Genomic DNA, 27,164 nt, shown 5'->3' with positions numbered 1-27,164 from the left:
TCATAGAGAGGCCAATACGTAGTCTAGTATTGTTGTTAGAAAGTCATACATAATGTTGACCGTAGCAACCCCGCCAAAAAGCCAGTGTAACAAAAAGTTTCTTTATCTGCCAATGTTAGTTAGTTACAGAGTTTAGGGAAACCATGTATCTCATATCGTTATTCCTCTATAATCGGCAGTAAAATGTTCAATACTTTATTATTTGTATTTTTTATGTAAGAGGGTCACCGGCAAAAAAAAAAAAAAAAAAAAAATCCCACTGTAGTGCCAGTCCCAAAAGAGATGTCGAGAGAATAATAAAAAAATGAAAGATTATTGTCTTGAAACCTCCCTCTTGAAAGAGTTCAAATCATAGGAAGGAGGAAATACAGAAACAGGCAGACAGCTTCATAGTTTACCAGAGAAAGTGATGAATGACTGAGAATAGTGGTTATTTCTTGCACTAGAAATGTGGAGAGAATAGGGGTGAAAGAAACAAGGAAGTCTTGTGCAGCGAGGCCGCGAGAGGAAGGGAGGCATGCAATTAGCAAGAACAGAAGACCAGTTAGTATGAAAATACCGGTAGAAGATAGCAAGAGATGCAACACTGCGGCGGTGAGAAAGAGTATGAAGACAGTTAGAGGAGAGGAGATGGCAAGACGAAAAGCTTTTGATTCCACCCTGTCAAAATAGCGATATGAGTGGATGCCCCATACATTTAAAGCATACTTCATACATGGACGAATATGGCCCCTGTACAGAGTTAACAGGGGGGAGGGAAGGTGAGAAAACTGGCGGAGGCGACTCAGAATGCCTAACCTCATAAAAGCTGTTTTAGCTAGAGATAAGATGTGAAGTTCCCATTTTAGATTATAAATAAAGGACAGACCGAGGATGTTCAGTTGAGTCTTATTGAAGAAGAGGGGATAGTTGTCTGGAAGGTTGTGTCGAGTTGATAGATGGAGAAATCGAGTTTTTGAGCATTGAACAATACCAAGTTTACTCTGCCCCAATCAGAAATTTTAGAGAAATCAGAAGTCAGGCGTTCTGTGGCTTCCCTGAACTGTTTACTTCCTGAAGGATTAAACGTCTATTAAAAGACGTGGAAAAGTATAGGGTGGTACCATCAGCGTAGGAGTGAATACGACAAGAAGTTTGGTTTATATTAAAAAATCATTGATGACTAATAGGAAGAGAGTGGGTTGTAGGTGAGAATCCTGAACACTTAATAGATTTAGAAGAAAAACAGTGACGTCTACCACAGCAGCAATAGAACGGTCAGAAAGGAAACTTGTTGAAGTTACAGAGAAAGGGATAGAAGCCACAGGAGGGAAGTTTGAAAATCAAAACTTTGTGGCAGACTGTCAAAAGCTTTTGATATGTCTAAGGCAACAACAAAAGTTTCACCAAAATCTCTAAAAGAGGATGACCAAGATTCAGTAAGGAAAGCCAGAAGGCCACCAGTAGAGCAGCCTTGACGGAACCTATACTGACGATCAGCTAGAAGGTTGTGAAGTGATAGATGTTTAAAAAATCTTCCTATTTAGAAATAAGATGAGATGGCAGTCGTGCCATCAGGTTGAAATACAGGAGGGAAAAATGAAGCAACGTTATTGGAGATGTTTTGGCTAAGTACTAGAAGTCACGAGGGGAGTTAGATCTTGAAAGATTTTGACAATTCCTGTTAATAAATGAGTTTTTGGCTAGAACAGACTCTTGGGCAGAGATATAAAGCGCATGATATTCAGTTGATGGAAAGCTTAAGTACCCTTTGTGAGCCGCCTCTCTATCATGTATAGAATGAAAACAGGCTGTGTTAAACTAAAGTTTGGAAGACTTGGGTCGAGAAAAAGAGTGAGGAATGTACGCCTCCTTGCCAGACACTATCGTCTCTGTTATGTGATCAGCACACAGAGGCGGGTCTCTGACAAGGAAGCAGTAGCCATTCTAAGGAAAATCAGCGTAATACCTCCACGGGTCCCCTTTAATCAGCAGAGGCTAAACGCCAGAGGCACCTCTGCTTTGGGGGATCCTGAGAAGGGATTCAAGGGATAGGCAGACATGACATTGTGATCGGAGGAGCGCAACGAAGATAGGATGACAGTATAAGCAGAAAGATTAGAGGGCAGGAAAAGGTAAAGAATGTTGGCCGTATCTCCATGACGGTCAAGAAAGTGTTGCGCAAGTTGCTCTAGGTCATGGGGGGATGGCAAAGTTAAAGGCTTGTTCACCAGGATGGCCAGAGAAGGGAGAGGAAATCCAAAGCTGGTGATGAACATTGAAATCTCCAAGAATGGAGATCTCCGAAAAAGGGAAATGAGTCTGAATGTGCTCCACTTTGGAAGTTAAGTACTCAAAAAATTTCTTATTGCCAGAGAAATTAGGTGGGAGGTATACATAGATAAATTTAGTTTGAGAGTGACTATGCAGTTGTAGCCATATGGTGGAAAACTCGAAGATTCAAGATCGTGGTCACGAGAGCAGATTAAGTCGTTGCGCACACAGACATACCATACAGCTTTGGATTGTAGGAGGGAACAGAAAAGGGGCTACTGAAAATATATGTTATACATAAGTATTAGTATTATGTAACGAGAAACTGAGAACGATTTTTTTTTTCAGTTCATGCTCATATTTTGCTTCAATAAATGTCCAAGAGATTGTCTTTTCTCGATCCTACGATGAGGGGTGTGATCAGTACAACAGATCTATAACTTGATACGACCTGTCTGTGCAGCTTCAGAAAGAAAGTCGCTCTTACTTAGGTAAAACAACGGGCAAGAGGTAAGACCTCACGTAGCAGTGAGTCGGGAGACCTTGCCTGCTGATGAGAATCTCCAAGTCAGCACTTCTACCCTTGACGATAGCCAATCCATTCCGCTCACAGCACCTCACCTCCATTTTGTAAGACCATGGTCACAGGCAAGAAAGTATAGTATAGTAAATGGGCATTGAAATGAAAAGCCAAAGTGACAGCAAGATTACCCGATTAGTGAGGATTAGAGTGATAATTTTAGTTACTCTTTCAGTGTTCCTTAATTCAGTCAGTGTGCCTTAATTCACTATTGATATAATTGTTAGATATATCAGATGGTGCGAAAACAAATGTCATAGGTGGTCTTGGGGAAAATGAGAAGGAGCGGGTGGACAAGGATCAAGTTAATGGAAAATTTATTCAGGACAAGACTGCCGACCTCTAAAGGAAGGGAATATCAAGTTAGTCTAAACGTAAACGTAGTTAGTCTAACCAAACGTAAATGAAGCAGTATTGCCATCAAAATTAAGTAAACATTAAAAAGTGCACTTAGCAATTTTGACTTGCATAGAGCCTATGACAAGGGAAGAATTACAGACGATTCATCAGTATCACACAGAATATGCGAAATTGGTGGAACTTCAGCCGGAAAAGTCAAAGGAGCTAAATGATGAGCAGGAACTTAAAAAAAAGAAGTTCACCATGATATATTAGAGAGTATAGAAAGTAAAAGGAAAGAGTTAAACAGTGACAAAGGATCAGTTTGTTCACGTTTTAGTAAACAGTCTAGACATTCTAGAATATCATGATAGTTTGGTAGAGACAGAAGCTTCGTTAGCTAAGGCGAAACCTGAGGCAGAAGTTATGCTGTCAAGAAAACAAAGGCAACGTTATCAAAGAAAATGAGAGAGATCTAAAAAAAAAGTGCAGAAAAAGAGTGAGAATACTCCCAGATGATGAAAGTGTAGGAAAACAAAATAATTTTCAACAATACATATAGTCACGCAATGAGAATAAACCACAGGCATTTGCAAATTAACAATGTGACAATACCAAGGCCTGACACAGCTTGCAACTGGCTCTACTTAAAGGCAATTTCTGACGAACTGATGAAATATGACCCAAATATTGACACAGGACTTCTCACTGGTCTTGACTGCACAGCAGTCATTAAGGCACAAGAGCAAAAAATAGATGATAATGCCAATTACCTCTATGCGCCTACGATAAAATTAGGATAAAGGATTATTAGTAGAATCTCTCCTCATGCAAGTCCAACGAAGGATATAGTAGCAGTCTACAGAACAGTAACACAAGAAGTAGAAATCAATGAAGAATATAATAGTTTCTAAATGGTTCCTATTAAGACCAAAGAGGTGATTAGTCCTACTAAAGTTAATGATATGTTTAAGTTTGACTTCACTGGTAGAAAGTCAGCTGATGCTCCATTATCATATGAAGATCAGAAGTTTATGAGTAAGATCTAAGGAGTTCATCAGCTCAATATGTAGTACCTCGAAATAAATTCGAAACCAGGGGAAGGTGAGAAGAGGATATTTGCCCTAGCAAGAGAGAGGGAAGTCAACAAAGGATTTTACGCATATCAAGCAGGTTAAAAATAAGGAAGGAAGAGTTCTAATTCATGACAATGAAATAAGAGAGCGATGGAAAGAATATTTCAAGGCACTTTTGAATGAAGAAAACCCAAGAGGAGTGTTGGAGGATGGGGACCCAAATGACAGGAGAAAAACAGCAATTTCAAGGGAGGAAGTCAAACAAGCACTGATGATGATGAACGATGGGAAGGCAACAGGGCCGGATAACATACATGTAGAGGTGTGGAAGAGTTTAGAAGAGGAAGGACTTAAGTGGCTGTGTTGGTAAATAGATCTATGAGAAGGAGAAAATCCCAAATGCATGGAGATGCAGCGATATTGTCCCAATATACAAGGAGAAAGGAAACATACAGGACTGTAAAAATTACAAAGGAATTAAATTAATGTCGCATACAATGAAACTGTACGAAAGGATAATTGAGAGAAGAGTAAGGGGAGAAACACAGATGGAAGACGAGCAATTTGGATTTGTGCCGGGGAGAAGTACTACCGATGCAATCTTTGCGCTAAGACAATTACTGGAGAGGTATGGGGAGAAGCAAAGAGAGTTTCACCTTATTTTTATTGTTTTGGAAAAAGCTTATGATAGAGTACCACGCCAGGAAGTTTGGGCTAGTATGAGAAGGAAAGGAGGATCAGAGAATTATGCGAGAGTGATCCAGGACATGTATGAAGCCTCCAGGACGAGGGTAAGGAGCACTGTGGGAACAACAGAGTTCTGTGTGAGAGTGGGTCTGCACCAGGGTTCTTCTCTGAGCCCATATCTGTTCAACCTACTCATGGATGATAGTGTTCAAAATATAAAGGAGGAGGCACCGTGGACCATGTTGTTCGCGGATGACATCGTCTTGGTGGATGAAAGTAGAGATGGGGTAGAGAGAAAGTTGGAGAGATGGCGAGGAGCATTGGAAGGGAGAGGTTTGAGAATTAGCTGGGAGAAGACGGAGTATCTGAATTTTAATGGTTGACAGGAGAGTGAAGTATGGATGCAAGATATGAAGTTAAAGGGCGTCAAGGAGTTCAGATACTTGGGCTCTCATATATCAGCGGACGGCAGCCTGGATGGAGAGATCATTCACCGTATCCAATCGGGTTGGAAGAATTGGAAAAGAACAACTGGAGAGCTCTGTGACCGAAAAAATTAGTGCCAGAGTAAAGGGGAAAGTGTTCAAATCGGTGGTTAGACCCGCATTGTTATCTAGTGCGGAGACGTGGCCAATAAAGAAAGCACAGGAGAATAAGTTGGAGGTTGCTGAGATGAGAATGTTAAGGTGGATGCTTGGGTTGACAAGGAGTGATAAAGTGAGAAACAATTTTATAAGAGGAACAGCCAAAGTAACGGAGGTGACAAAGAAAGCACAAGAAAGGAGAATGCGATGGTTCGATCATATCAAAAGGCGAGAAGAAGGGTATGTCGGCAGAAGGATATTGGATATGGAAGTGGAGGGTAGAAGACGACGTGGCAGACCAAATAAAAGGTGGAAGGATCGCATTGGAGAGGACCTGAGGGAGAGAGGATTGAGTAGAGAGGAGGTTGGAGACAGAGCCTTGTGGAGAAGACTAGTGAGGAACAGCGACCCCATATAAACTTGGGAGCAGCTGCAGAAGAAGAAGAAGAACATCATGTAGTGCCTCGAGTCAATGCTCAAAAGTCAGGAGGGTGCGGTTCCCTCACTTGTGGCCAGCAGCTTCTCTCTCTCTCTCTCTCTCTCTCTCTCTCTCTCTCTCTCTCTCTCTCTCTCTCTCTCTCTCTCTCGCTGCCATTTTCAATTTGCAATATCTTCTTGGGCTACTGACCTTGGCTTCTGTTTCTCTCCCTCTAAGCTTTCCCCATTCTTTTCATCTCCCCCATCCCTCTTCCTCTATGATGTTTCTTTCCCGTATCGCCACCTGGCAAATTCCTCAGAGTTACCTTTGACTCCCTATGCCTAATGCAGACTCTCCCATGAGTCTCGGGGCATAGACCGCAACATCCTCATCCATCTTCACAGTACTCTTTGCCTCTCCACTCTTGGCTACTGTTGATATATCTATTCTTTTACCTCTCTGCCTCTTTTCTTAGCCTCCATGACGCGGTTCACCATTATAGGTCCTTGTTTGGCCCTTGGTGTGTTCCGCTCTTCTTCCGTAGGTAGCCTATTTACTGAATCTGGCCTACCTCTCCGTCTTGCACCTTTGCCTCTCCATTCTTATGCACGTTTCCACCAGTTCTCTCTTCCTAAACATGCTGTTCTTCCGCCACTTCGTGCAGTGTTCTTGTTTTTCCCTCGTTTGTCTGTCCCCTTGTCCGTTCGTATGGATGCTCTCCTATCACATTCTCCCTTTCCTTCCCTCTTCCTCCTCCTCCCTTTCTCTGTCCATGCATTGCCTCCCTTGGTTATAACTGGCTCTTGTCTTTGCCCCTCAGTCTCTGACTTTTCTAAATCTGCATTCTTCAATTCTTCTCAGTTTTTTTTTTCTTACATCTCGCTCATTTTTTCAACATCCATACCAATACTGAGGCTTTAAATCCTATTTCGGGTCTAGTTTAACCGTTTCTTTTCCTTCCCAGTCACGACAGAATTAGAACATAAGAACATAAGAAATAAGGGAAGCTGCAAGAAGCGACCAGGCTTACACGTGGCAGTCCCTGTATGAAATATACCTACCTATTTCCATCTATTATCCCCATCCATAAACCCGTCTAATCTTCTCTTAAAGCTCCCTAATGTTCTAGCACTAACAACATGATTACTGAGTCCGTTCCACTCATCTACCACTCTATTTGAGAACCAATTTCTTCCTATCTCCTTCCTAAACCTAAATTTTTCAAGCTTGAACCCGTTATTTCTTGTTCTACCCTGGTTGCTGATCCTAAGAATTTTACTTACATCCCCCTTGTTATAACCCTTATGCCACTTAAAGACTTCTTTCAGGTCCCCTCTTAACCTATGTCTCTCTAAAGAATTTAAATTTAAGAGCTTCATTCTCGCCTCCTAAGGAATACTCCTCATCCCCTGTATCCTTTTAGTCATTCTCCTCTGTACTGATCTAATAGATCTATATCTTTCCAGTAATGCAGAGACCAGAACTGCACAGCGTAGTTTAGATGAGGTCCGACCAGCGCCAAGTATAACGTTAATATTAACACTCCTAAGAATGAATCCTAGTACCCTATTTGCCCTGTTTCTGGCTTCTATGCATTGCTTTCCTAGACGGAGTTCAGAGCTAACTTTAACTCCTAAATTTTTCTCGTACCCTGTACCTACCAGAGTTTGGTTGTTTAATGTGTAACTACTGTGTGGGTTTCCTCTACCTACGCTAAGTACTTTGCATTTGTTGATATTAAATTGCATTTGCCATCTGTCCGTTCATTCATTCATCCTATCTAAATCTGCCTGCAAGGCGATTGCATCCGATTCTGACTTAATTAATCTATCTATCTTTGTGTCATCCGCAAATTTACTAACATCACTACTAATTCCACTATCCAAGTCATTGATATATATATTGGAAATAACAATGGCCCTAATACTGATCCTTGTGGCACCCCACTAATTACATGACCCAACTCGGATTTCGAGCCGTTTATTACAACTCTTTGTCGCCTGTCGCTAAGCTATGACCCTAGCCAGCTTAACACTTTCCCATCTACCCCGTGTGCCCTAACCTTTCTCAGGAGCCTTTGATGGGGTACCTTGTCAAATGCTTTACTAAAGTCCAAATATAAGATATAATAACTATCACCATTATCTACTGCCTCGTACATTTTATTGTAAAAACTTAACAAGTTTGTCAGGGAAGACTTCCCCTTCGTGAAGCCATGCTGTGACTGATTTATCAAAGCCATGCTGTGACTGATTTATCAAGTTATGTTTGTGTTCCCTAATGTTCCTCGCTATTATTGACTCCAATATTTTACCTAGAACTGAAGTTAAGCTGACAGGTCTATAGCTAGACGCTAAAGTTTTATCTCCTTTCTTAAAGATGGGTACTACATCAGCCTCTCTCCACATTACTGGTACCTCACCTGACAAGTGATTTCCTAAAGACAGAAACTAACGGCTCACTAATAATCTCTTTGCATTCCTCAGGTACTCTGGGATAATTTCATCTGGTCCTGGTGTTTTGATATTTTTTAGCCTATCTATCTCCTATCTAACAAGGGGGATGTAAGCAAAATTCTTAGGATCAGCAACCAGGGTAGAACAAGAGATAACGGGTTCAAGCTTGAAAAATTTATGTTTAGGAAGGAGATAGGAAAAAAAATTGGTTCTCAAATAGAGTGGTAGATGAGTGGAACGGACTCAGTAATCATGTTAGTGCTAGGACATTACAGAACTTTAAAAGAAGATTAGACAGGTTTATGGATGGGGATAATAGATGGAAATAGGTAGGTATATTTCATACAGGGACTGCCACGTGTAACCCTGGCCGCCTCTTGCAGCTTCCCTTATTTCTTATGATCTTATGTTCTTATTTGGCATATCCTGCATCCTGGGTGAAGACAGTTAAAAAGTATTCATTCACAATTTTACTAATCTCCTGCCCAGAACTAACCAGCTCCCCATCTGCTGCCTTTAATGGACCTGTAGTATCCTTATCTTTCGTCCTGTATACCTGATAAAATCCCTTGGGGTCTGTCTTCGCCTGGCTGGCTACCTTTAATTCATAATTGCCCTTAGCTTTCTTTGTTAACCTCCTGACTGTTCTAATTCATTATATTGTGACCTTAAAACTTCTTCACCTGCCCTTAATCTCTTGTATATATTTCTCTTACGCCCTATATAATGCTTTAACCTAGCAGTCATCCATTTAGGGTAATTTTTCTGTGATCCTATTGTCCTATACGGGATTCTTGCTAACTGACCTGTATGAACTTTATCTACGAAATATTTATACAACTCATCTACATTTACTTCACCTAATCCTCTCATCTCGGCCCCTTCCATCCTCTCCACTCCCTCATCTACTCGCCTCGACCTCACCTTTCCCATTTCAGCATGACCTGACCTTCCAACATACTCAAACCTATCTCCCCCTCCCTCTCTCCTCCGCCCCTTCCGGACGCCCCTTCCCTCCTCTTGTCCTACACCCTCACGCCTCACCTATCTCTCTCATTCTGCCTTATCTCTCTCAACTCCGTCCCGGACCTGACCTCACCCTGCATCCGTTGCCAGTCAACTCCTTGGAGGTACCTTTTTAATTCCTCAAAATCTGCTCTCCAAAGTCAGGTATTTTACTAGTGTTTTTGCTTTTAAGTTTCCTCCCATTTTAAATTGTACCTAATTTCCCTATGGTCCTCCAACCTCTACCTGCGTGACTGCTTCCTCCCTGTTAGTAAGAATTAAATCTAGAATACTATTCCCCTTGTGGGTTCTACGACTACCCGTTTTAAAAAATTATCCTGAATTACCTTAAGAAATTTCTCTGCTTCCTTGTTACCCACCATCAGACTCCAGTCGATATTCCTAAAATTAAAATATACCACACATACCCGACAGTACCTGCCTACTCTGTTTATTTCCTGCCACAGTGAGGCGTTAATTTCCTTTGCACTGGTCGGTGGTCTGTACACTACTCCCATTACTACTGACTGTGATCCCTCCTTAATATCTACCCATATCGACTCTGTTTTGTTATCTTTTAATTCTTCTCTTAATACAACACTGTAATGACGCGACGCCTCCTCCTTTCCTGTTTTCCCTGTCTTTATAGAACAGTGTATAACCATCAATCTTAAACTCTGGATTAAATACTTTTCCTGACATATCTAACCAAGTTTCAGTTAAAGCAATGATATCAAAGTTCTCTACACACGCTATTCCTCTAAGCAAGTCTGTTTTATTCAAAATACTTCTACAGTTTGTATAGTAAACACTTAAGCTATTTCTCACCTTCCCTGAGCTAGTTATTTTTCTAGATTTAACTAATTTGTCCTTCGCTTTCACCTCACAACCCCTTCTTCCCTCCCGACTAACGAAAAAAGCGCTGGAGTGCAGTTACCTCCCGCTCGAGTGTTCTGGCCAAAACCCGAACACCCTGGCGTGATAAATGCACTCCATCCCTGGCGTATAAGGGGCCTCTACCATAGAAGAGGTCCCAGTTGTCGATGACATGCCATCGTCTCCGCCTTGCAGTGCCTTTTGTATTTCTCTTCCTCCTCTTTTTCTGTTTTTACCGACTCTCGTAATTCTCTTTCCCTCCTGCAGTCCTTCTCGAACTACCTCCTCGTATTTAGTGTCACGCTTCTCTCCCTCTTGCGATGTCCCTTTCTCAGTCCAACATATCCATCTGACATGATTTCGCTTTATAGCGGCCCGTGGTGTCACTCTCCCATACTGATCTCCTTATTATATATATATATATATATATATATATATATATATATATATATATATATATATATATATATATATATATATATATATATATATATATATATATATATATACAAACACACACACACACACACACACACACACACACACACACACACACACACACACACACACACACACACACACACACTTTTTATTGTCACTGTCATCTTTGTTTTTGGTCTCCCTTCGCCTCTCTCTGCATCTGAGAGAGAGAGAGAGAGAGAGAGTGTTGCGTCATGGGACACAGCCAAGCTCACTGGCTATGTCACTAGTCTTCCCCATTCTCTCTCTCTCTCTCTCTCTCTCTCTCTCTCTCTCTCTCTCTCTCTCTCTCTCTCTCTCTCTCTCTCTCTCTCTCTCTCTTCCATCTGCAGATCATTTCCTCCCTAAAAGGAATCAACTCCTGACACGGGTAGGTCCTCCGCTAATGTTACCCGCGCCTCCCCGGTCACTAGTGGGCACGTAATTTTCATCACCGCAGTGAAGTTTTCTACTGCGCCGATCCCACAGCACAGCGCAGCCTTATAGGAGACTACACGCCTCCCAGTAATATTTCTACATAAAGACTGCTGAGCCGCCCGCAGCACAGTGACAGGGTATTCAACCCTAGCAATCTCAACAGTGCCTTGGGGCAAAAATGAACAGCACCAGTCCAAACCAGACCTTAATGGGGACGGTAAAGTATCAACAACAGATGAAAGGCCAAATAGTCCTGCCTTTCATTTTACCAAAAACAGACCGGACATTCCCATTCTCAAAGTCTTGGTTGTGTGACACCAGCTTCTTGGGGGACTTACGAGCCGTGGCTGTCACAAGAATGGAGCAATAAAGCTCAAGGTGTTTTGTATTCTTGCAATAATGACATACGAGTAGGCTGCATGATAAACCTGGGAGTGTTGTGCACCATACTCCCAGTCTGTCTCCTTCGGGGGCTTGGTGGACTTATTATCAACAGCACTTGTCCTGCTAAACCTACTAAACCTGCTTCCACCACAACTACTATGACCGATTTCCCGCCGGGCCAACTCCAGCCGCGCCTCCCGGCTAACCGTCATTGGCTACGCTCAACACTACTTGTCCAGCGAGACAGAACGGTGGGTCAACACATGATCATCTGCCCACGTAGCCGCCTCCTTCAAGGCACTGAATAGCTTTTCCCGGATCAGTTGGACAATCTCCTCAGTCACATCAACAAACTGCTCCATAAATATCAACTCCAGTTCACGAAAGGAGGTAACCCACTCGCTAGCAGCCCAGTTTTTAAAAACCTCGAGGTAGCGAACACAACTGAGATAATCTTCGGGTTGTTTCTTAGCCCCTCTAAACTATATTTATACATCTCCGACCGTAGCTCGCAGGCTCTCAAAATGTCAGCCTTAAACTTATAATCCTCCAAATCATCTACTGACATCCTACCATAAACTTCTAATGCCTTGCCCTTGAACATACTAGCAACAAGGCCAACACATCACTAAACGGGGCTAATCAAACTCTGCTGCTTTCTTTTCAAATTTTCTAAACCACTCCGTCATCTTTCTTTCATCAAACTCCGGCATCAGCTTCAAGCTTCTCACCATCTGGCTCTCCACCGTATCTTTCTTAATTACCTCTCCTCTCTGACTACCATCCTTCTCTCTGTAACTTTATCTTAAGTTTCCTTTCTCACCGTTCTATTGTTGCTGTGGTAGACGGTCACTGTTCTCCTAAATTTATTAACAGTGATGCTCCTCAGGGTTCTGTTTTGTCACCCATTTTCTTCCTATTATTTGTCAATGATCTTTTAAACTAAACTTATTGTCCTATCCACTCCTACGCTGATGATACCACCCTGCATTTTTCATGTTTTTTCGTAGGCGTCTAACCTCTCAGGAAGAAAACAGTTCACGCAATGAAGCCATAGAACGCTTGGATCCTGATCTCTCTGAAATTTCTGATTGGGAGAGCAAACATAGTATTGTTGAATGCATCAAAAATTCAATTCCTCCACCAAACAGCTCGACACAATTTTCAAGATAAATATTCCTTTTTTTTTTTTTTTTAAATGACACGCAACTGACCCCCTCGCCTCATCTACCCAGAGCATCCTCGGTCTGTTCTTTACATATAATCCAAACTGAAAGCTTCACATCTTAACTCTGGTTAAAACAGTCTCCATAAATTTAGGCGTTCTGAGTCATCTCTGCCAGCTTGTCTAATCCCCCCAGCTGCTAATTCTGTATAGGGGCATTATCCATGCATGTATGGAATATGTTTCACATGTATCAGGGCTACCCTCACACCACTACTTTAGTAAGGGTGAATCAAAAGTTTTTTGCTATCTTCTGCCACTATTTTCATGCCAACTGCTCTTTTGATCTTGCTAACTGCATGCCTCCCCTCTTCCCGCGGCCTTGCTGCAGAAGACTGTTCTTTCCTTAATCCTATTCTGTCCACCTCTCTAAAGCAAAAGCTAACCAGTATTCTCAATCAATCACCCCTTCCTCTGGTAAACTCTTGAACTCCCTGCCTGCTTATGTATTTCCTCCTTTCTATGATTTGAACTTTTCAAGAGGGAAGTTTCAAGAAACTTATCCTGTAAATTTTGAATATCGCTATCGACTCTTTTTGGTGACAGGCATCTGAGTGAGCCTTTTTTTTTTTTCTTATTGGGGTTTTGTTGCCTTCGGCCGGTGTCCCTCCTACATAACACACACACAAACACACACACACACACACCGCGTAGTGTAGTGGTTAACAAGCTCGGCTCACAACCAAGAAGGCCCGGATTCGAATCCCGGCCGCGGCAAGGCAAATGAGCGACCCTCTTAATGCTGATAGATGTGCAGCCCCTGTTCACCTAGCATCAAGTAGGTACGGGATGTAACCCGAGGGGTTGTGACCTCGCTGTCCCGGTGTGTGGTAAGTAAGTGGGTAAGTAAGTGGTCTCAGTCCTACCCAAAGATCGGTCACTATGAGCTCTGAGCTCTTTCCATAAGGTAACGGCTGGCTGGGTGACCAGTAGACGACCGTAGGTGAATCACACTCACAAACACACACAGTAGGCACACAAACTTATCATTAAATCCATCTGTGACCTCACTGAACGTTTCCCTTTGTGTCTCACAACACAAGGGGGCAGTAGCAGCCTGCCCTCTAAAGACACCTTTCTTCCTTCACGCAAACCTACAAGCACCTAATTACACACACACATGCCCTTCACTCAAAGTTTAAAATCATCATGGTGACTCCTACACCAATCTCGGAGTCACCATCTGGGGAAGGGACCGCAAATGTCCCCAGGTCAGACTGCTGACTCTGAGACTGGTGTAGGAGTCACCATGATAATTTTAAACTTTGAGTGAAGGGCGTGTGTGTGTGTAATTAGGTGCTTGTAGGTTTGTGTGAAAAAAGAAAGGTGTCTTTGGAGGGAAGGCTGCTACACCTTTCAACTTTTTCTTCATAAACTTCTGCAACATTCGCGGTCTTAGATCTAATTTTCGATCTGTAGAACACCACCTCTCTTCTACTAAACCTCATCTTCTTTTCCTCACTGAAACACAGGTGTCTCCGAGGAAACTGACAGTAGCCCCTTTTCTGTTCCCTCCTACTTTCTCTATCCTCATTTACAATCCAAAGCTGGATGTTGCGTTTCTGTGCGCAACGAATTAACCTGCTCTCGTGGCCACGCTCTAGAATCTTCCGAATTTTTCACCATCTGGCTACGACTACAGTCACTCTCAAACTAAATTTATCTGTGCTGTATACCTGGCACCTAACTTCTCTGACTATAGGAAATTTTTTGACTACTTAACTTCCAAAGTGGAGCACATTCTGACTCTTCCCTTTTGCAGAGATCTCCATTCTTGGAGACTTCATTGTTCACCACCAGCTTTGGCTTTCCTCTCCCCTCACTGACCATCCTTCAACTTTGCTATCCTCCATGACCCAGAGCAACTGATGCAGCACCCTACTCGTATTCCTGACCGTCCCAGAGATACGCCTAACATTCTTGACCTTTTCCTAATTTCCAATCCTTCAGCTTATGTTGTCACCCTTTCTTCTCCGTTGGGCTCCTCTGATTACAATCTCATATCTGTATCTTGTCATATCGCTCCAATCCCTCCTCGACATCCTCTAAAGCGGAGGTGCCTCTGGCGTTTTGCCTCTGCTAATTGGGGGACCTGAGAAGGTATTTTGCTGATTTTCCTTTGAATGACTACTGCTTCCGTATCAGAGACCCGTCTTTGTATGCCGAGTGCATAACAGAAGTGACAGTGTCTGGTATGGGGGCGTAGATTCCTCACTCTTTTTCTCGACCTAAACCTTCCAAACCTTGGTTTAACACAGCCTGTTCTCGTGCTATACATGATAGAGAGGTGGCCTACAAAAGCCTTCCATCACCAGAATCTTATGCACTTCATTTTTTTTGCCCGGAACCATGCCAAGTCTGTTCTCCAACTAGCCAAAAACTCCTTCATTAATAGAAAGTGTCAAAATCTTTTAAGATCTAACTCCCCTAGTGACTTCTGGCATCTAGCCAAAAACAACTCCAATAACTTTGCTTGTTCTTCTTTTACTCCCTTATTTCAACCAGATGTCACCACTGCTATCACATATATTTCTAAAGCTGAACTCTTCGCTTAAACCTTTGCTAAAACTCTACCATAGATGATGCAGGGCTTGTTCCTCCCTCTCCTGCATCCTCTGTCTACTTCATAGTACCTATTAAAATTCTTCACAATGATGTTTTCCATGCCTTCGCTGGCCTAGACCTCCGAAGGCTTTTTGACCTGATGGGATCCCTCCTATTGTCCTCCGAATCTGCGCCTCCGTGCTTGCCCCTTGCCTAGTCAAACTGTTTCAACTCTATCAGTCAACATCTACCTTTCCTTCTTGGTGGAAGTATGCCTACATTCAGCCTGTTCCTAAAAAGGGTGTCCGTTCCAATCCCTCGAACTACCGTCCTATTGCTTTAATTTCCTGCCTATCTAAAGCTTTTGAATCTATCCTCAACAGAAAGATTCTTAAACATCTATCGCTTCACAACTTTTTATCTGATCGCAAGTATGGGTTTCGTCAAGGCCGCTATACTAGTAATCTTTTGGCTTTCCTTACTGAGTTTTGGTAATCCTCTTTTAGAGATTTTGGTGAAACTTTTGCTGTTGCCTTAGATATATCAAAAGCTTTTGATAAGAGTCTGGCACAAGGCTTTGATTTCCAAATTATCCTCCTCCGGATTCTGTCCTTCTCTCTGTAATTTCATCTCAAGTTTCCTTTCTGACCATTCTATTGCTGCTGTGGTAGACGGTCACTGTTCTTTTAAATCTATTAACATTGGTGTTCCTCAGGTTTCTGTCCTGTTACCCACTTTCTTCCTATTATTTATCAATGATCTTCTAAACCAAACTTTTTGTCCTATTCACTCCTACGCTGATGACACCGCTCTGCGCTTTTGCACGTCTTTTTCTAGACGTCCAACCCTTCAGAAAGCAAACAGTTCATGCAGGGAAGCCACAGAACGTCTGATTTCTGATCTCTCTAAAGTTTCTAAATGGAGCAGGGGAAACTTGGTATGGCTGAATGTCTCAAAAACTCAATTCCACTCCATACTTCCACTCATACCTCTCTTTTAGACATAGTGGAATTAAAAACTTTTTGTCTCATCAATTCCTCTCCTTAACTGACTGTCTTTTTAGCCTCTTTCTCATCGCAGCAATGTTGCATCTCTTGCTATCTTCTACCGTTATTTTCATACTAAGTGCTTTTCTGATTTTGCTAACTACATGCCTCCCCTCCTCCCGTACCCTCACTGCACGACTTTTGTTCTTTCTCCCACCCTTTTTCTGTCCATCTCTCTAATGCAAGAGTTAACCAGTATTCTCAATCATTCATTCCATTCTCTGGTAAACTCTGGAACTGCTTCTGAATTTCCACCTTCCTATGACCTGAACTCCTTCAAGAGGGAGATTTCAAGACACTTTTCCTTCAACTTGTGGCTTCGGACTCTATTCGGGGACCGGCATCTTAGTAGGCATTTTTTTTTAATTTTTTTTTATTGGATTTTTGCTTTCCTTGGCAGGTGTTCCTCTTACATAAAACACAGACATACACACACACACACACATGCATACGCAAACACACACACGCACACGCACACACACACTTTATATATCACACACACACTCTTTATATATATATATATATATATATATATATATATATATATATATATATATATATATATATATATATATATATATATATATATATATATATATATATATATATATATATCGACATACTGAATGGAGACAGATATTAAACAATAAGGCAAGTTGAATAAAAAAGTTGTACAAAGTGGACCTACCTGGTGTGTTTTCGTTGGAAGGAGGGTGATGACTCCCCTTGTGAAAATTAGATTGATTGCTAACTCAGAAACCGAAGCTCTGAGCAGAGTTTATACGAGACACAGTTGAGATGATGATAATTGGTTATTTAATTAAGGTTTGAAGTGTTTAATGTAAATAGCTTCTAACATTATAATGTCTGTATGTGCATCAGCTTTATGTAATATTCTAAAAATTCTTCTCTGAAAAAGGATGGCCGTGTTCGTGAGAATGTGTTCTTATTGCTGAGAATTGGAGATGAGATAGTTGTCTATGTGTACGTATCGAATTACTTTTATGTTCACTCATTCTTTGGTTTCTCCAATATATCAAGTCTTGGAACTCGAAGAACTGAATACATACATGATGTTTGAGATGAGTCCAATAAGAATGCTGTCTTTTAATTTAAAGAAGGAGGCAATACTAAAATTATTTGTGAAGATGAAAATTAAATAATATCAAGGTATTGTGTTTTAAGTATGGTACTGAGTCTCTTTCTAACAGTATAGGTAAGGTGGCCATAGCAAGGTAATTTTATTAAATTTTTTAAGTGACATCTGAGTGTCATTAGTGGACTGATTAAATGTGCGTTCTAAAATGTTGTATATTATAGATTATATTATTGTTATAGATGAGGCTTAGCGGAAACCCGTTATTATGGAAGAAAGTCCTTAACAGTTAATTTCATGGTCAAAGATAAACCAGTTAGAGGATAGACTGTAAAAGCGATAAAAAAGTTTTAATAGCATTAGTCTTAAACAAATGAGGAAGAAAAGAAAGATAAGTAATCCCCAAGTCAGTGAAGGTTGGTTTGCGGTAAACTGCTGTTTGCAATTGATTATTATTACGAGTCACCATTACATCTAAAGATGCGATAGAGCCATTGTTTTCTGTGTCACATGTGGATACAATATTGGGATACTTGGAGTTTAGATAGCTGAGGAATTTTATCTCCTGTAAAACATAGGTTCGTATTCACTAGGGCATTCATTCAACCAATTGGTTCCCTGGTGACATAAGAAACCATTAGCAAGACTGGACATATAATTTAATACTAAACAGAAAAGGAGAGTCTTTAATTGCTAAGTCTAAATCTGATTTTTTTTTTTTTTGTGTAATTAAAATAATTGTCTTGGTCTTTAAATAGATCATTACAAATTGTCTGAATGTTTTCATCAAGGGGGGTATTAATAAATAGTGACCATATCAAAACTTGCCATGACAGTATTATGGACTTCTAATTTATCATAGGAATTCTTTAAGGTGAATTTATTTTACGTTTGAACTTCCAATATGGGGACAAAGTATTTAGCTAATTTACAATTAAAAGTATTAGTGGTACTAAGAATGGGTCTAATAGGATAACCGGCTTTGTGAGCTTTCGGAAGGCCATAGATGATGCTAGGAGACGAGCCACTAGTGAAGAGGTGGTTAAAGATATCTTTAGTGATGATATTTAGTTTAAGGAGACTTCTCTGCAGTCTTGCTAGTTTATCTTCAGATTTAGTAATACAGTCAAAGGGTTTGTCTTTAATTAATTTAAATTTGGATATATCACTTGAGACATGTTTAACTTTGCTAATATAATCTTTTCCATTCATAACCACTGTGCCATAATCTTTGTCTGGTCTAGTGACAATAACTAAGTCATCTGATCTTAATTTAATGAGAGTCATAGAGAGCTTGTGGTAATTTTAGGAAAGAACGTTTAATTGTGTTGAAATCTTGAAATCTTGAGGAAAAATCCTTAATCAAGCTTCCCCATTCCTTGGCAAGCTTGACATTCCTATGGCAAGCATTGAAGAGTACTGACTAAACTTTCAAAAGCAAAGAAATGGTTCACGAAGTTAATTTTACATCTAGGGAGGGAGTATGATAGTCTTTGTAAAATTACATTTATTTCTGAGGTAGTAAGTGTTCTATTTGAGATGATAACTAGGGATACTTAGAGCTTCTAATTTCTTATTATGATTGATTTTATCATGTATTAATTTGGACTCATTGCTGCGTTTTAATCTAGTATAAAGGCATTTGAAATCTTAATATGAAACTGCGTTTTTGAAGTTAAGGTAAGCTTGATCAAGTTCAGTTGTTTTGTTATTTTAGAAGATAGTTTTTGCTGTTAATTTCAAGGTTCAGTAACTTAAATTGACAGGTGATATAAGTTTTAAAGTTTCTGATGTTAGGGTTGTGTACGTAAAGTGAAGGAATTTAGGTATTATATCGTGAACCTTGTATTTACTGAGGAATTCTATACCTAATTTTGTTTTGTTGACCTTATAGTGTAGTATTCTAGATTACTGTAAAATCCCATACAACCATTGCCATGCATTATACTTAAGACATCACTAAATGATAGGTGTTTAGGAAACCTAACTATAAGTAAAAATAAAACACAAAGGTGCTAACAGCTAACTATTACATGGTGTGGAGAAGCTGCATAAAAATCCAGCCAGCGCTGTATCCACTGGAGTGCTGTGAAGTCTATGAGCCACCTCCCGCTTCAATGAAGTTAGTTGAAGTAGGTTGTTTCCTGGGCCAGGTATGTTAATAGATGATAAAATTCCGAGCTATAGGAGAGGTGAACAGAGAAAGCATCCAGAAGAAGAAAGAAAACTCTGGATGCTTTCTCTTCGCACCTCTACTATTACAGTTAAAATCTAAAATAAATAACCAGTTATCATTATCTCAATTGTATTTCTTATCAACTCTGCTCGGAGCTTTGGTTTCTGAGTTAGGAATCAATCTAATTCCCACAACGCCACCCTCTGTCAGTCCTCATCCTCCCTCCAAAGAAAGCACACCAAGTCAGTACACTTAGCTACACCTTTTTTTTTTATTCCACCGGTCTTTTTGTTTAATATATATATATATATATATATATATATATATATATATATATATATATATATATATATATATATATATATATATATATATATATATATATATATATATGTATATATATATTATTGGGGAGAGTTGCTTTATTAACTGGAAGAGAAGTATGAGAGATGAAGAACGATGAGAAAGAAGCGGAGAGGGAAGTGAGGGCAGGAGAGAGAAGAAGGGAGCGTTAATTGAGTCATGCTTGCCGGGTGCGTGTTTGCTTGTTTTATATAATAATTTTCAATAATAATATAATATATAATATTTCTTCCCTTTAATCTGGTCCTTTCCAGTAAACCTAGTAAGTTGAGATCAAAACCCAAGAAACAAGAGAAGCGTTAGTCCAGTATGGAAGAATTGGATGTTAGCTACCCCCTATGGATTTCCTAAAATTGATTAATAAAGATAAGAGAGATTCTCAGCCTCACGGCCTATCAAGTGGCGCGTGGTATGGAATTATTTAAATCTTTCATCCACCCTGCTTTCCCTCCATCTCTCCCTCTCCCCATTGCCACTTGCTTGGGGCCTGCGTGGAAAAGCCATGGCCACTGGACTCCTATTTTTTTTCTTTTGTTCCAACTGCCTCGCACCTTTTCTTTGTTTCTCAGATGGCCGGCAGGTTTCAGAGTGAGAGGGCACGTTACATTTGGTGCTTGGTTATGAGGTACGTATTTGCAGGGGGTAAAAGTCAGTAGTATCTATCATTAGTAGCTATACACTTCACAGTTCAGTTGAACATATATCGTCCTGTATTTTGGCCTGGACTGACTGCCTTCTGCGTCTCGAGAAACTATGGATGCCCTGTAACCCCAAGTCGGGTTACTGTTGTGCTTCATTGTGTTGCTCTTATGTTGGAGTTGTGTTGACTCACCTGTGAGTCTTCGTAAATGTAACTGGCCTTGTGAATTGTCCGTGTTTCTAGCGGCCAGATGATTTCTTTGTTTGGTGTCTCATATTTAGCAGTCTGTTTTCTCCCCGGTCTTATCTGGTTTGAGGCAAATAGGTCCGTCTTCTGGGAGATTGGAGATCAGCTAAATACAAACTAGAGTACTATAATATTCTGCGGGACATGGGTGGTACTTTACTGAAGGAGGTAGCTCTAGAGTATTACAGTCTTTTAAATGTGGCTTCAGTCTTGTCTGTGTTTCTCTAGAACATACCTTTAAAAGTCCTCCTAAACAATTCCAATTATTGCTTTATTCTCCTGCATTAGAAGGAAGGGGTGACAACATAGAGGCATCTGCTGTATACTGCCACGTGAGGTGGCTGGACTCGCACGAGTTTACCCGCACTAAGCTCCAGAGTGATAACCTGGGGAACCTGACCCAAATGTAGTGACAGCTGTTGATAGGCCTGGGCTGTGATGTGTGGCTGTAACAAATTATTTATATATATATATATATATATATATATATATATATATATATATATATATATATATATATATATATATATATATATATATATATATATATATATATATATATATATATATATACACACACACACACACACACACACACACACACACACACACACACACACACACACACACACACACACACACACACACACACACACACACAAGAAAACTTACCGTCCGGAGGCAGGACTAACATGCGAAGGAAGATCACGAGGTATCTGAAAAAGAAAAGATAAAAAAATATAAAAAACTTGTGGATATCTCTTATGATGCTCACTATAACTGTCTCACTATTATTTCATGATATCTTCTAGAGAATGGTGAAAGACTACAGTAAATCTGTAATCAATCTCCCAAGAATATGTGGTAAAATGATATCTGAAAATGATTGGTCAAAATAGTTATAGAACGCGAAAACATTTCAGTATGTTGGGTAATAATAGGTATAAAGATTAACGGATTTAAGACTATTTGAAAAAAAAAATCTTGAAATAGTCAAACACTTCAGTCGACCCGACTGAAGACCCGCCTGCAGTTATCTACCCTTTCATTGTCATCGATGGTTATAAGAACTGCACTTTTCAGCAACGTAATAAGGCAAGTAGTACATGGATACCAAGGAACACGGCATGGCAAACAGAAGCGATGGAGAATGAGTAAAAGGATACAGGGGAAGAGGAGTATTCCTTACGAAGCAAGACTGAGAGTGTTAAATTTACATTCTTTCAAGAGGCATAAAGTAAGAGGGGACCTGATAGAAGTCTTTAAGTGGTATAAGGGTTACAACGAGGGAGACGTAAGCAAAATTCTTAGGATCAATAACCAGGATGGAACAAAAAAAAAAAAATAATGGGTTCAAGCTTGAAAAATTTGTTAAAAAAAGAGATACAAAGGAATTGGTTCTCAAATAGAGTGGTAGATGAATGGAACGGACTCAGTAATCAAGTTGTTAGTACTGAGTCACTGGAAAGCTTTGAGAGAAGATTAGACAGATTTATGGATGGGGATGATAGCAGAAATAGGTAGGTATATTTCATACAGGGGCTACCATGTGTAGGCCTGATGGCTTCTTGCAGCTTCCCTTATTTCTTATGATCTTATGCTCTTGAGCAAGAGAACGATTGGCTCGGTGGAAACGTCACCCTCATTGCTGTCACTTGAATCTCTTTTTTAATGAAGTAAGAGAAAAATTATTTACGAGTGTCATTCACATGTCGATATCCCTCACCAGCGAGCCCGGAGGTCTGCCTTTTAAGATGGATTCGCAACTCAGACATTTTCTTATTATCGAATGTGTAGTTTTTCACTTTAGGTTGCTGCTGAGAATCTGATACTGGAATTTTGACTTTTTTGATTATTAAGAAAATAGGAGGTAACCACAATTAATCATACAGTACCATAAAGATCTTTTTAGCTTTAAAGGATTTCTTGTTTCTTTCTTCGCTACCTACAGTGTTCTCGCGTAATGGTGTGACAGGTGACGCCAGACTTGGTAGAGGTAATGTGAGCCTCGCAGTGGCATCTGAAACATGTTCTAAATCTTAATGAACGTAACAGTTGTATGAAATTAAACATCAGTTACAAGGATGCCATCACACCAGAGGCGGCCCTTACTACTCACCCCAAAAGTTCGCCAAGTTCAGAGAAACTCTTGAGGGTTTGGTGAAAAAGGGTTGACAAAGAAATCTCTCCGCTAATATAAATCAATCCACAAAGCTAGTGATTTTCAAACTGTGCTTTGCGACGCAGAGTTCGCTGCGACTATTCCCCAAAGTGCGCCGAGCAGTTTTCATGGATAGGTATACACTACACATAACTGAAAAGTTGGTGGATCGTTAAAGTCCAAGATATATCATTCTTGCGCCACCAAGCAATAAAGTCTGAGAACCTCTGCACTATTGCTCAATTATCTGGCCCTTATCATCAACACTGGATCCAGCCCAGCGGTTCTCAAATTACCTTCCTTTTAAATTGAAGTTCCATTTCTTTGCATTCATTCAGAAATTGATTATATAATCATCCTTTCCCCACTTAGTGATGGCTCTGACTGGAACGATTGCCTCAAGCGCGTGTGTTGAACTGCTGTATGGTGGGCCTGAACCCGACACCCAAAACGACAGCCGACCAGTCAGTCAGTGTGATTGTGAGTATTTATTTTTTTATCTGCTATTCCATTATCATAGTTAAGAAAAAAAAAAAAAAGGAAAACATCAAAAATTTCTTGGAGAATTAAGATTCGCAGTTTATTTATTTATTTTTATTTTGAGTCGCGAAAAGCTGAAAAGTTTCAAGTAATTGCGCTCATGAAGAAGTTTAAGGACTACCAGTCCAACCGGTTCCTACTACTTATGTTCAATCCGGCACATCAAGCTGTATCGATCTTCACCACACACGCAATCATCCTTTGAAGTTAATGTCACTACAATATGTCAAGAACAAGCGCAGGGGAATTCAATGGAGCACAGACAAAGGGAATAGCCAGTCATCGCAGCTGTGTCCCAGCCAATTATACAAACTTTAGCAACCTCGGACATTAATAATGAAGAACGAGTTGAAGGCTCTTAAGTCTCCCAGAAAACCTAAAAACAGACAACAAACATGTTGCATCCAGTGTTAGTGAGCTACATGATGGTGTTACTCTTGCCAGCCATAATCAGGGCCTGAGCTAGAAGCCAAACACAGTCATTCAAACCGTCTCGCAGCGTTACTATTACGTCAAGCCAGTCGGCACCATATCAGCACCACGCTCTAAATCATTCATGCTCTCGCAACGCAACTTTTGAGTAAAAACGAAAGACTGCAATTCTTTTCCTGTTGCTGTATTGCCTAGTGCCTACTATTTACACGGTTTCAAAAGAGAGCATCAAGACACCTCAAACATAATTTACCTCTATCCGGTTTCTTCTATTAGTATTTCATTTTAGGAATGGCAATGTGAGTTGATTTTTTCCCTTGTCACCAGTATACAGCTCTCAGAACAAGTAAAACGACAAACATTTTACGTATTTCCTGGCAATGATTATTTGCCATGTTTTGGAAATGGCGTGTGTTCTAATAAGGCATGAAGTTACAACACATACTCACCTTAGAGTGACAACCGGGCAGGGCCACGAGCACCACCAGCAGTATTGCAGAGACCATCTCGGTGACTCTGTTGAAATACATTTACGGTGTTTCCTTGAAAGCTACATCAGTTTTTGTGATGGATATTGAGATTCTTGCAGTGGTATATATATATATATATATATATATATATATATATATATATATATATATATATATATATATATATATATATATATGCAGTAGGGTTGTTTAAAGCTAATATACATATATATATATATATATATATATATATATATATATATATATATATATATATATATATATATATATATATATATATATATATATATATATATATATATATATATTAGCTTTAAACAACCCTACTGCATATCCTTACTCTGCAAAGATTTGCAAATTTTATGATGTGCACTGAATGAGGAATATCAGTATCAGAGGTGTGGGGAGCCACGCTTCACGTACCATAACATTGTGCGTATAATCAAGTAATAGTTATTTGTTATTTGTTTGTACAGAGTTATTTATGTAACACGCCAACGGTGTCATGCCCTTCCTAGCGTATCAGCACTTCCAAGGATGGAACAATAACAGAATAATGATCCATTCTTGGAAATGTTGATACGCCAAGAAGGAAAGTGACTACGCTGAAGTGTTGCTTAAGCAATGCTGTATGAACAAATAACACATAACAAGTACTTCATTACGCGCACAGTGCTATAGCACGTTCAACGTAGGTTCATACAACTGACCAGTTAAAGGACTAAGTTATAAGAGTGTTACAACTGACCAGCTAAAGGACTAAGTTGTAAGAGTATTCTTTATTCATTTATTCATTCATTTTTTTTTTATTTAATGAACTCTAAGTTACTAATTACGCGCTCACAGTATCGAAAACAGCGAGTCGCTAAGCTCTCCAACAAACGCTGGTCATTGACTCCAAGGGCGAACCTTACCCAGGCAATAACTGGTATATATGTAAGGTGTCACGTGTGTAAGAACCTGAGCTGCTGCCGTTAGAGTGTTTCCCTGAACTAGAGAAACGGCCAGCCTTACAGACTCCACTGAGAGAATATGTCGGTGTGTGGACTCACCTGAAGTTGATGCGACAGTGACAGCAGACTTGCTGGCAGACTTGCCTATGTGCTGCAAGTGTTCAGACGTCAGTGTGGAACTCTTGCACCAGTGTGGCTATATGATTATGTACACTCAGTTATATATGCATCTCTTCTTGGGTTGCCATACTGATCAGATCAACAAAACTTACCAGATCTAAATAAAACGTACCAACATCTAAAATATAATTAGAAAGAACAGGATTATTTCCTTACCTTTTACTAAAGTTGTAAATCCTCTTCCCCCTTTGTGTCTTCCGGTGGAGTCCACTTTCGGCTCATTTTAGAAAGAAGATCCTTGAAGGAATTCCAGGTTTTGCAATTGTAATCCTGAAGCATACATTTGTTACGTATCAATCTATTCAGAATCTGTCTTCAGTTGTGATCGGTTCTTTGTTTTTATATTTATAACGTGGGGAAAAAATCTTTTCTGCGGCAGCAGACGAGTGAAGCAGAGACGTCAGGTTCATGATAAGATTAGAGCAGTGATTCTCAAACAGTGCGCCTCGGCACAGAAGTGCTCTGTGATTATTCCCCAAGTGCTCAGCGTAATCTTCATGGATAGGTATACACTACACGTGATTGGAGAGTTGGTGCGCTGTCAAAGTCCAAGATATATCATTAGTATGCCACTAAACAATAAAGTTTGAAAACCTCTGGTTTAGAGACATTTGGAAACTTTGCCTCATCATTACATTTTGCTTATGAAACAGCATACCAAAACTTTTCAGGCTCCTTCGTTGCTTCAACGCAGCCTTGCACAAATAGGGATGGATTTTCTTTATTTTAGCAGTGCCATGACTCCTCCTTTTTCTCCCATCATTACACTTGCGTTATCACTGGCAAAGCCGATAACATTTTTCAAAGGAATTAAATGCATGTCAAAGAATTGTACTATTGAGCTAAAATACCTTAAGCTGTACAATAGTTTACTTCAAGTAAACTAAAAAGTGATCACATGTTTTCTGAACATTAACGTCATAAAACCGAACAATCAAGACGAGGTGCTTTTGGGTGGAAAGATCTGTGGACTCATCAATGATGAGAGAAAATAGTGTGCCCCGACGAACAACAAGATCTGATAGACAAGCATCACCCATTTACATTCCCAAGGATAGCTGAGGCCTTTGTTCTGCCATATTGAACAGCATTCCCAAATTTTGAGTCCGGACACAAATTATCAATAAATCTTGGTAAATGATCCATAACAGAAACAGGCAAGTTATGTTCTGCAATGAATGCGCACATCTTAAGCTCTGAGGCTGTGACTTGTTTTTCAAAGCGTGCTGATACACATGATTGAAAGGAATTGGTGACTTTTTAGGTTGGTTTCTTGTAATCATATTTTTCTCGTGTGTCTCAGTTGACCTATGCGTCTCTAGTAACGTTATGGTGCCGGATACTTCATGTTCACATACGGTGAAAAATGCTTTATTTGGGTTCTTACTATGAATCATCCACGGTGAAAATTTGGGGTTCACTTGACCATTTCAAGTGAAATTTACGATCATACTTGATATTTTTTCCTTGTAGTCTGAGGACCACCATCATCACTGCCCGAGTTAATTGGTCTACT

General features: G+C 40.1%; 1 protein-coding gene across 1 annotated transcript in view; it reads right to left on the bottom strand.

Moving 5' to 3' along the window:
* The window catches only part of LOC135115196 (prolow-density lipoprotein receptor-related protein 1-like), a 48,934-nt gene extending 23,263 nt beyond the window's left edge, over nucleotides 1-25,671 (bottom strand). Inside the window, exons 1-3 of the mRNA XM_064031703.1 lie at nucleotides 25,568-25,671; nucleotides 24,474-24,540; nucleotides 21,564-21,607 (exon numbers count right to left, since the gene is read on the bottom strand). Of these exons, the coding sequence (XP_063887773.1) occupies nucleotides 21,564-21,607; nucleotides 24,474-24,530 (101 nt within the window). The 5' untranslated portion in view covers nucleotides 24,531-24,540; nucleotides 25,568-25,671. The remainder of the gene's footprint in view (nucleotides 1-21,563; nucleotides 21,608-24,473; nucleotides 24,541-25,567) is intronic.
* Between the last annotated feature and the right edge of the window lie 1,493 nt (nucleotides 25,672-27,164).

Source organism: Scylla paramamosain, chromosome 29 (genome assembly GCF_035594125.1).
Source record: "Scylla paramamosain isolate STU-SP2022 chromosome 29, ASM3559412v1, whole genome shotgun sequence".
Lineage (NCBI taxonomy): Eukaryota > Metazoa > Arthropoda > Malacostraca > Decapoda > Portunidae > Scylla > Scylla paramamosain.
This window is presented reverse-complemented; position numbering and strand designations above follow the sequence as displayed.